At 37.3% G+C, this 10964-nt stretch overlaps 1 protein-coding gene across 1 annotated transcript; it reads left to right on the top strand.

The window, feature by feature from the left end:
* The first annotated feature begins 423 nt into the window (after positions 1-423).
* LOC103811432 (membrane-bound O-acyltransferase domain-containing protein 2) lies at positions 424-10086 on the top strand. Its single transcript, XM_009084406.1, has 5 exons — positions 424-537; positions 880-944; positions 5685-5817; positions 8211-8362; positions 8933-10086. The coding sequence occupies exons 2-5, from the start codon at positions 898-900 to the stop codon at positions 9153-9155; spliced, it is 555 nt and encodes a 184-aa protein (XP_009082654.1). The 5' UTR covers positions 424-537; positions 880-897; the 3' UTR covers positions 9156-10086.
* The last annotated feature ends 878 nt before the right edge of the window (positions 10087-10964 follow it).

Below are 10964 nucleotides of genomic sequence, written 5' to 3'. Positions count from 1 at the left end.
AATGTTCAATTGTATAACACTGTTTGCTGAATGATACTGTCACTGTCTGCTGTGCCTCCCATGGACTGCTCCAGGTACACCTCTCTTGAGTTCCTGATGCAGCTTGCAATGACCCTCCAGCATGCCAGGCCTCATGTTACTGTTCATTTTCTTACTTCATTGCTGTTTCTTAGTAAATTGTTATTATCTCAACATGTGATCTTTACAATTTGTGCCTCCAATTCCCTCCATCCCACCACAGAGGGAGGGGGTGAGGGAGTGAGTGAGCAGCATGAGGTCTGGGGGGTTTCAGAGGAAACGCTAAATTGGAGAATACCACTCCTAAACCACGGTAAAATGTGATAAATGTTTTGAACAAGCTGCATATTGTGTGATGCACAATTTGTAACATAGGCAGTTTATAATTAATTTGTTTCTTCTTGTTTCATTGCAGCAGATGCAATTAATAATGCAGCAGGGTTTGGTTTTAGAGGCTATGATAAAAATGGAGTTACACGTTGGGATCTAATATCAAATCTGAGAATCCAGCAAATAGAGGTTTGTTTCTGGCTCTTTCAAAAAAACCCATATGCCTGCGTAGGTTAATTGCTTGTAATTTCAGTAACTTTTCTTGTGCATTTTGATCCTTAAGATAGTGAATATGTTCTAAGTCAGAAATGGCATGTTCTTGCCCTTAGGAAAGGATGAAAAATAGAGTCTGTGTTGAGCATGTTCTATTTGTGAGTTGCCTTCCGAAATATTTTGTAGTTATAAGCAGTTAAGTAAATAACTTATTCAACTGGTCTGAAAGTTGGAGGGGAGGAGTGGAGGATTTGTAATGTTTAAACACTTTATAACACTTTACAATTACAGAAATAATTGATTTGCTTTACTTTACAGTTTTCCACAAGTTTCAAGATGTTTCTTGATAACTGGAATATCCAAACAGCTCTTTGGCTTAAAAGGTATTTATTTCTTAAAGGAAAACTTTTCTTTGAAGATCATGTAACATTTAAAGCTAAATGCCACAAAACATCAGTTGTTTAGGAACTGCACAGGACATTTTAATACTTGAAGTAAAGCCTCTGAATTTAGGACTTCTCTCTTAGTGTAACTGTCAGGCTATGATAGAAACTGTTTTTCTTCGCTGGCCATAGGGAGCCTAAAACCAACTGTTAGTCTGTGGAGATGTATTTTTCTCCTCTCTTGTCCTTCAAACCCCAGTGCACGTTGCTGAGAGCAGCAGGCAAAATGTACATCTCAGCCTGTGAAAGCTGAGTTATTTTTGGCCATACGGTGATATGGGAACTTCCATACATTCCGTGAGAGAACTATCTCTTCTCCTTCCATTATGTGTGCATGGCACATCAAAACCTACAATGTGCTGTCAACCAAAATTGCAAATGAGTATCGCTCAGATGCACTTTTTCCTTGTCTGGGAGACAGGTATAGTGCCCAGTGAACTACAGCATTCTGCTTCTTTGTGTTAACCAGAAAGTCAAAGTGTTCTTGAGTAGCACATGTGTGTTGTTCCCTTCTTCCAGTCTGTGGGGTTGATCTTCTGACAATAGGTGCAAGTTTAACTGAGATCCCTATCTTTGGATCCCTCGGAGGATCTTACCCTTATTCTAGGATAGCTGGCAGCAGGATGTTTCTTCCATGAAATTTCTTCATAGTGTATTCTCTTTCTTAAATAATTTAATCCCTAAATACTTTGCGTACCCAATTAAAAACAAATTGAATTTTATATAGTTATTCTGGTTGTTTCAAGTCAGTAGGATCTATTGCTAGGACAGTCAACAAGGAAGAATCGCATGCTTGTGGGTATTGAAATGTATCATTCAATAAAGCAAATAAGGTATTTAGCTGTTTTAATTTAGTTGAAGAATAGAAGTTTGTCAGGACCAAAACTTAATGGGAAAAGGTTGCATTTCAACAGACTTTCAAATCTCCTAAATGAAATGATTCTAAACAAAAACTCTATTAACAAAGAAATGTAACATTTCTGTTAAGAATTGAAAGAAAGAAAATGCAAATCAGTTACTCAGAGTGACAGTAAAGGAGGATGTGAAGAAAAATTCAAGCATCTCCTTTAATAAATATTTTTTTAAACAATAGTAGAAGAATCTTTGAGGACAGTCTAAATATTTGAGGAAAATTTAAATCGACTCTGCTACAGTGAAAGGGAGAAAGGTGGATGTTTTCTGAAAGCTTTGTTGCAAGTAAAAGATTGTTTTAATTGATTGCATATGAGTTCCATAAATAGTGGTAGAGAATATTTATTATATTACTAGTTAGTTGCAGTGCTACAACAGTTTGAGTAGAGGACGAGCTCATGTATTACTTTAAACATCCACTTTTAATACCTCACTCATTTACCATTTATAGGAGTACCTAAAATCTGGCCATTTGTCTCACATGAAATACATCAGCATTTGTTCTGTTCTTTTCTGATAATCTCTAAAGATAAACTGAACCTTTGGAATTACATGACTTAAACCCTGATTGTGTGTAAAAACCAGCTCCTTGCTAAAAAACACAATTAATGGAGCTACATGTAGATCATAAAATACAGCAATTCAGAGGTGTTTCTGTTACAAACATGCAAGTTAAAATAGATATGCACATAGTAGCATATATCATTAATATCTATCATGATAACGTTGCCTGACTGGGAAAGCTGTTATGTTGCCCCTCAACCTGTTCATTCTCTTTTCCAAAGAAACCATCTAATCCCATTTGTCTTTGGTCATGTTTGCAAAGCTTCTGTGGTTCCTGTTGCTTGATTCTGACATCTTTCCAAACTTCCTGCCCTTTTAATGTAGATCTAGTACTTCTGCTAAGACCTACAAGGTCTTTCCCAGGCTTGTTACAGGATAATTTGAGTGGATTAATTACCTGTATTTTCTTTAGGTAATACTGTGATGTATTGGAAAGAATGTTCTACCTGTCATTTTGCAGCAGCAATCTACTGTTGATCCATGCTCAGCCCATACTCAGTGTTTCATACTGTTGATTCATATTCATACTCAGCTGCACTTTTTCAGTAATGTTACAGAAATGGTACTGTTTTATCTTCCACTTTCCTTATTAGATGTTCTATGCTTTGGACTTCATCTTGTTGATTTCAGAACATCCTTCCAAGTCTGTCAAGATCATTTTGGATTCTAGTGCTCTGTCTCCTAAGAAAACATTGCCTATTTCGTCCATCCCACTTTCCACCCCAAAAAAGGAAGGGAAGACAAGGTGGAAAAATACACTTCTCGTTCTACCACCCAAGTTAGTAATGAAAGTGTAGAACCAGACCAAAGGCAGTACCTTGTTGAACAGCTGATGCATCTTCCCACTTCTAGGGCAAACTATGGATAAGATAGCCTGAATCACCCTATTTGAATAGATTTTTCTTAGCCTGTTGTGATGATGATATTCCTTTGGTTTGTTTTTAGGAACATCAAATGAAACATTTGAACACAATTTATTATTGCCAAATCCATGGAAGAGTTTAAGTTTACTTTTTACTCTTTAAAACTGAAGCCTGATGATTTATTTGGTAGTATGTATTACCTGACTTGCATTGATACAGCTGAAATTTGGTTAGTAAATTAATTAGTTTTGTTGGCTCCTGAGTGCTTTTCAGGGGACAATTTGCTTAGAGTAGTTTAAACCAAATTAAGATTGAAGCCGCGTATCAGTTTATTAATGAGACACAATTAGCCACAGTCAGTGAAATATACATTTAGAATTAATAGCAGTACTAGAACAGATAACATTTTATATGTGTTTAGTGCTCTGGTTTAATAAACATTTCTAAACACTCTTCTGTAACTAATCCCAAGCAGTTTAAAAAACACACATATACACACACAGTTACATGCAAACTGCACCTCCTCCCCAAGGACATGTGGGATACCAACCCACAGCTCCTCTGAGAAGTGTGGGCCCCCTGTGGGAGATGTGTGTGCTCCAGCTCAGTGTGAACCCGCTAATTCACATGCCCATTAGAAAAGCATATCACAAATTCATGTGCCTGCAGCTGGCAGGGAGGAGATAACTGCTCCCTGGCACTGCGCACTGCACCGACAGTCCCTTAGCTGGATGCAGGCTACTCAGTGTCTATGAGGGATGTTCTGTCTTGGCCAAGACGTAGGTCATGGTACTGGTGGGGCAACTTCTGGCAACATCAAACCAGATTTTTGCTCCAAGATATCTCCTTGATTCATCAGAAATTTTCCTAATGCTTTTGTACTTCTGAGGCTGAGATATTCTTTGTCAAAAATGTCTCTTTGAAATTCTCTGTTTACTGTTTAGCCTGGGCAATGTCGCTTTGCTTCTTCAGGTGATTGTTTTGGGCAAATGTCCTTGAGAGTTTCATGTATTACACATGCATGCACCTGCATTCCACTTAGCCTGATGTTCTTGTCTTAATGGCCACTGTGAGCGAAGCCCTTTGGCAAGAGGAGGGACTTGTGCTCATATCCCACACTGATGACTTCACAAGATAAAGCTTACCACATCTATTTGACTGGAATAAACTAAATAAGCAAAATAAGCCTTTGGTCTTTCTCTATTCAGATCCTGTATTTTTACGTTCCGTTCTTGAACATTGACTGCATCAGTTGGTCTCAGTAATCTTTTGTATACATGAAAGTTGTAGTAAAGTAGTTTAGATTAGTTGTGAATGTTGCGGCCCTCTGTATCATTAGCTTGTTGTCTTCTTTGAATAATAGATGTGCATTCTCTTATCTTGCTCTGTTAACTTGATATGTGGTTACCAAACCTTTTAACATGTTGGTGTCTATGGCCCTTTTAGTTAAAACTCATTTTTGTGTTAGCCATTGATTTGTGTTCATGCATGCTTGTGGTGGTTATTTTTGCTTCATGTTAGTTTGTATCTGTTTCCATATTTCCTATTGCTTTTTGGTTTTCAGATCATTAAAGACATAAAAGAACTCTTGATGAAGCCATATCAGGACCTTACCCTGTTTCCTATCATTCTTCCACATCATGATGGTTTGTCATTGTGTCATATAATGTTGTCTTTTAGAAACTACCTTTCTTGGATTCCTTTTTACCTCCTTCCTTCTAGAATTTCTTACTGTAGGACCTTGCCTAATAATTCAGTCTCAATTTTTAAGTAACAGTTCAGCATTCTCCTTATTTGGTACTCTCGCAACACGAGAATATTTATTACGCTTTCATCGTCATGCTCACCTAATTGTGTCACACGGACACATTTTCAACTGTGTTCTCTTTAGTATTCAAAATTCAAGGTAGATGTTAGTTTTTTCCTTCTCCTATAAGCTGCTTTCATTTTATGAAAAGCATATATCTAACTCATCACAAGAGTCTGCAGAGTGGTTTGTGCCTTCCAGTGTAGCTTTTCAAACACATTCTTGGATGGCTCAAGATTCCTAATTAATGCCAACGCCTGCCTTTGGATGCTTGTGTATCTCTTGATTATGTGTGATGGGACTGAGCACAGGTTAGCACTGAGGAGTTGAACTGGGAGCTGTGAATAGCTTTAAGCATTTAAGCATTTTCTGTAAGTCATAAGAGAGTGGTGATATTACTAAATAATAGAAAACTGCAGTTGCATTGAAACTTTTGTGTTGGACATGAAACTGGTAAAAGTATAAATGATAACTGAGAAGACTGTTGGTGATTTGTTTCGTGTTATTTATCTTGACTTGTTTTTGACTTACTAGAGTGTGCTATGAGCGAGCCACCTTCAGCCCAACGATCCAAACCTTCATCCTTTCTGCCATCTGGCATGGGGTTTACCCAGGATATTATTTAACGTTTTTAACAGGAGTACTAATGACACTAGCAGCACGAGCTGTAAGTACCAAGTCTCTTCTTAAATAATAAGTTTTGTAAAAGAAAATTGGTCATGTTCTGTATTCCAGAGATACCCTTTACGCTTCATACACAATCTGTCTGATAGTGGCATTTACATGCAATGGAAATGATTAGCTCTAAGGAGGGGCTGACTGATGGAAACAAACAAGATTGCACACAGCCTATAACATATTTGTAGAGTATCTTTTGTGGAAGCTCTTTCTCTGTATTAACTGATTGTGTATTACTGTGGCATGCTGAACAGATTGGTGTTATCTAAGATCACTTTGCAAAAAACACTGATGATGAGCAGCTTAAAATTCGGGTGTCAATGTCCAACCCCTCCCTAATTTATGTCCAGCACTATTGTAAAGATGATGACTAAAGAATGCTGCCCCTCAAGCAAGAGATAAAAAAATCTCTAGTTCAGTTACTATTTCAAGTTGGCCAGCCAGCAGTGCATTCATGTTAACAAGCTTTTGCAGCTGCTATTCAGAACCATATGGAACTAGCAGATCTGCCAAGAAACCTCTCACAGTTCTGCTTGAGAAGGCTGCTAAGAACAGAGACAGGTTTATCAGTTACTCAGTGGGAAAGAGGAACAAATTACATGTGAGATTAGAGCAGCATAACACCACTTTGGCTGAAAGAACCAGGAAAATGAGAAATGAAGCAGACTGCTCTTTGTTGCTATAATAGGGAGAGGAAGGTGGTACTTCAGGTTGAGGTTGTTAACTACAGCAATAAAACAGATTCTCCTCTTTCTTCCCAAGATGTGGGTATAGTCCTTTCTTTTTGATAGGTATAGCTCTTTTCCTTCCAGACTCTATCACAGGGAACTCTTGACATTTATCAGCCAGGGGCTGGTGCAAAAGCCAAGGTTCTGGGACAGTTCACAGGTAGAAGTTTACTCTGATGAGTCCAGTAAATGGGAGTGCACACTGCACTTCATCCTGGGCTTCACTAGTAAGCTGTGTTGTGTTGACATTCCATATGTAGCAATCAATAGGCTAGTAAATAAAAATATCTGGAGTTTCTGTATTAACAGGTACTTAATATTAGCTGCTAAGATGTATAATAAATATGCTGAAGCACCTCCAATGTAACTCTACCAGCCTTTAATTACCAAGTTTGGCAGGTTGGCTCTGGTCCACACTTTGTTCTGTCAACTTGTTTTACCTCTTTTAGTCATTACATGTTTCATAATTACATGTTTATTAGGGGCAATTGTAGACTTGTCTTTAAAGTTGTCCTTCAAGTCCTAAAATACAAGATTCCTCTACAAGAAAATCTGTCCAGCTTCATCTGAGTTCTACAGAACAAGTCATTGCCTGTGACCATAGGAGAAAACCTATGATGGCAGGATGAAGGGTATGTGGCTAGAAGTACTTGTTCTACTTAGCTTACCTAAGCAAAGGCTGACTGGGAATGCAGTATCTACAGGGCAATTTGGATAAGAAGGAACAGAAGGGTAAAAAAAAGGTTTTAAGAATTAAATCAGGAGGAGCTAGTCTTGGATATGTTTTTAGTAACCGGTGTTCCAAAGAAACTGAAGGTTGAAGAAGCTTAAACCATGTACTTTGGTGTGCAGCTTTTCAGAGAGCTCTGCCTCAGTGCAGGTGACTGGAAGGTGGCAGGTGTGATACCAAGCTGCACAAAGGCTGAATTGAGTCCATCTTCGCTTGTCAGTAAATAAGAGTATGAGCACGGATGACAGTTCAAAGGAAGGAGGGTCAGAGATCTTCTGATGTCTTTTAATTATAGACTTAAATAAAACTGGATCCAAACCTGTGAGGGTTCCGAATTTATTTTTTTAATACCTCTGGTTATTCCATTGGTTGAACAGAATTTCACAAACAAAAGAAGACAGTGTCGAAAATGGAGTTATTTTATAACAATCCCATTTAATAGTAGTTGCTATTAAGACTCCTGAAATATGTAATTAGAACTGATATTTTGTATATTGTGATTTATACTCTGCTTGTCCTAAAATATATCTTATTAACAAGTCTATGGAAATGGCTTTCATCAGAAGCATTCTGCTGTCATTTACTCTAACCCTTTACATTTGCAGGATGGCTTGGTAGAATAGAACATCTGCCTCCTTCAGACAAGCATTTCAAAGTTGCATTGGATTTAGGGGAGGATTCATTCACTTAAATGCTGTTGAGGATTCATTCACTTAAATGCTGTTTAAATTGAAAAATGCATAAATTCCCATGGTAGATGAAGTGCAGGGAATTCAACTCCTGTTGAACTTGATGGGCATTTTTAATAGTTCAAAGATATTTGACCAAACTGTAGCGTTTCAATTCATCCTATGAATTTTGTGTCATGCAGCAAACTCTGAGCTCTCTTATTCCTAAGCTAATTTACTATTCCCTGCTTTTCAGATAAGAAACAATATCCGACACTATTTTGTCGAATCACCTGCAGTTAAACTATGTTATGATATTGTAACGTGGATGGCAACTCAAGTAGCAATAAGTTACACGGTCGTGCCATTTGTACTGCTCTCTGTAAAACCCTCATTCACCTTTTACAGGTAAGCCCATTCTGTTTCCTTTCCTTTTTTTAAAAAAATTGGAATAGAAGCATTTTCCATAGTGTAAGATTTCTGAAGCTATTTTAGTGATCATTACAAGACCGATTTGTTAGCTGAGCAAATTGTATTTCTGTTCTAGTGCTCAAACATTGTGTATGAAAACCCATAGAGTGCTCTCACTTCCCTGTCATAATAGACTTTATTCTTCCTGGGGCAGGGAGAAAAACCCAACCAAAACCAAACCCAGAGGGTAGCTTTGAGGTTACGGTATGCTCTTGAGCTGTTTTTATAGCAAGACTAGATACTAACTTTCCAGAAGTAACTTGTGAAAAAAGGTTGAAAGCAGACTTCCATTCACTCTTGCTACAGCACTAAATACTATAAGGGAAGACTTAATTTCTGATTTTCCTTTTTTACTTTTATCCCTATCGTTACATTTGTTAAAGGAAATATTAATGTCTTCTTATTTTACGTGCAAAGTAGTCAAGTAGGTTTTGACAGTTTATTCCTTAAGTATTCTGTAAGAGTGGTCAGAGTTTTACTGAATTACTATTTCTGCATGTTTTTCAGCTCCTGCTATTTCTGTCTTCATATTGCCAGCATCCTGGTGTTGTTGGTATTTCCATTGAAAAGAACTCAGAAAGGAAGTAAAAAGCATGAAAGTGTCCAGCCCGTGTGGTCCAAAAAACTAGAAGAAGAACATCTTTTGCAAAAGAACAGTTATTCCACAACAAATAATAGTTTCAGTCAGAAGCAAGAAATAACCTGCAGATATCAAACACTAAAACAGTGATTGAGGAAATACTATGATGAATATATTTTGTATGTTTTCAGAAACCCATTTTTAGCACCTTTTAAAGGGGTTTGTATTTGTTTGCAAAGATGTTTAGTAAGAAAAGAATGCATTACCTAGGAAAATCACACACAATAGCAAGACTGGAAACAAAACAAAGTAACCCCTCCCATGCCATGTCCCTGTGGGTCACGCCTTATATGAAGATATTACCATTATTTCAATGGGCACTCAGGACTTGCAACGTATGTCCATAGGGTCATGTGTGTGCCCTTTGTTGAATGTACGTTGTGTATCCCAAGGCACTGATGGGGTAGAATAAAATTGTGTCAATCTAGGATTAACAAATGGAAATTAATTTTTCCAAATGAATGACTTGCCTTAAACCCTCTATTTACTGAAATATTGTTTGTAAGTGGGTATTTTCAAGTTCGATTTTATGTGGAAAGCATCTTGCAAATATTTAACACTATATGCTATGAGGAAGATAAGAACAGGAAATGCAAGGTCACCAGAAGACTTTTCAATCTTTAAAAGGGAATTGCAATAAGCATCTCAGTATTTGGAGGGTTTTCTTAAAGTATCTCAAACTATTACAGTACACTACAGAACTGTAAACATTGATGCCAAATTATAGTTAGGTTTCTTTGATAAAGAGTATAACTACTCTGAATGGATTAAAATCACCCTTCTGAATGGATTAAAAACACCTTAAGATCCACCTTTTCCAGGACTTGATAGCTCTAATGTAGGTTTCTTTTACTTTCAAGTACCTTAACCCAATAAAACACTGCCAAGTGGGCTTTGCAGCTGGAGGGGGAAAGGCAGCCAAAAGGCACAGAAGACAATGTGCAAGCACTGGGATGTCAATGAAAGTGCAGTTTTGCCCTTCAATACCAGAAATACTTGTTCTAGAATAGAACTGTTTTACAAAAAGTGATTTTTAATACTTAAAGTTATTTTGAATTTTCAGGCATCAGTTAGTTGATGATGCTTTCGGTATGAAATAGTAAAATTACCTTGAAGCTCCAGCACGTAGCTAGTCAAGCATGAAATGACTATCATAACCAATTTCTGTAGGCTTGATAATTGATGGCCCTTTATCCAAAGAAGTGTATGAATTTGAGGAAAAGCTTTTTCGTTAAATTAGAATTTTAGATGCAAAGTTCATGTCATATTTGTGGGTTACATAATGAAAGAAAGAAATCCTTCAGAATATCTGACTTATGAATTCACTACATGTGTCAAGGAAACAGTGCAGTGGTTATATCTATTCCAGACCATTTATGGTGATGATGGTCACTGCTAGAGTACTACTGTTAAAGGGCTACATTTTAATTGCATATATTCTGTGTTTGCATATAATTTTTTAAAGTAAACGCAAACTGTTTATCCACATGGGGTTTAGTTTTAAACCAGGCACAAAATAGTACCAGAGAACAATAATACAGCTTGTTGATTACTAATGAGTGAGAAAAGTTTTGTCATAATATTTTGAACCTTAAATTTTTCATCAAATACTAGCACAAGTGAGATGGATATTCTGATGGTCGTCAGCTTTGCTGGTACTACCATGGAAAAATCATTACAGTACTTCTGGAATACTCTCTACAGAACCAAATCCTAAATTAGGTCAAAATTGTTTCCCTGCTGTCATAGGGCTGTGTCTGGCCTTTGGCTCCTTGCCTAGAAGTCCAGGAAGAAGATAACATATAGGTAGGTTAGCACTAATTAATCGACGCAGTTAGAAAGGGGGACGTGAACATGAAATGAGAGTGGATGGGTCTCTAGATGAGCAGGGATGTTCAT

This window comes from Acanthisitta chloris, unplaced genomic scaffold (genome assembly GCF_000695815.1).
Source record: "Acanthisitta chloris isolate BGI_N310 unplaced genomic scaffold, ASM69581v1 scaffold14691, whole genome shotgun sequence".
In the NCBI taxonomy this organism is placed as follows: domain Eukaryota; kingdom Metazoa; phylum Chordata; class Aves; order Passeriformes; family Acanthisittidae; genus Acanthisitta; species Acanthisitta chloris.
Note: the sequence above shows the minus strand (reverse complement) of the source record. Positions and strands in the feature narration are given on the sequence as shown.

Coding starts and splice junctions, on each gene's coding strand:
- LOC103811432 (XM_009084406.1), top strand. CDS start 898: ATGTTTCTTGATAACTGGAATATCCAAACAGCTCTTTGGCTTAAAAG. Junction 945..5,684: donor ACAGCTCTTTGGCTTAAAAG/GTATTTATTTCT, acceptor TTGACTTACTAG/AGTGTGCTATGAGCGAGCCA. Junction 8,363..8,932: donor CCCTCATTCACCTTTTACAG/GTAAGCCCATTC, acceptor CATGTTTTTCAG/CTCCTGCTATTTCTGTCTTC.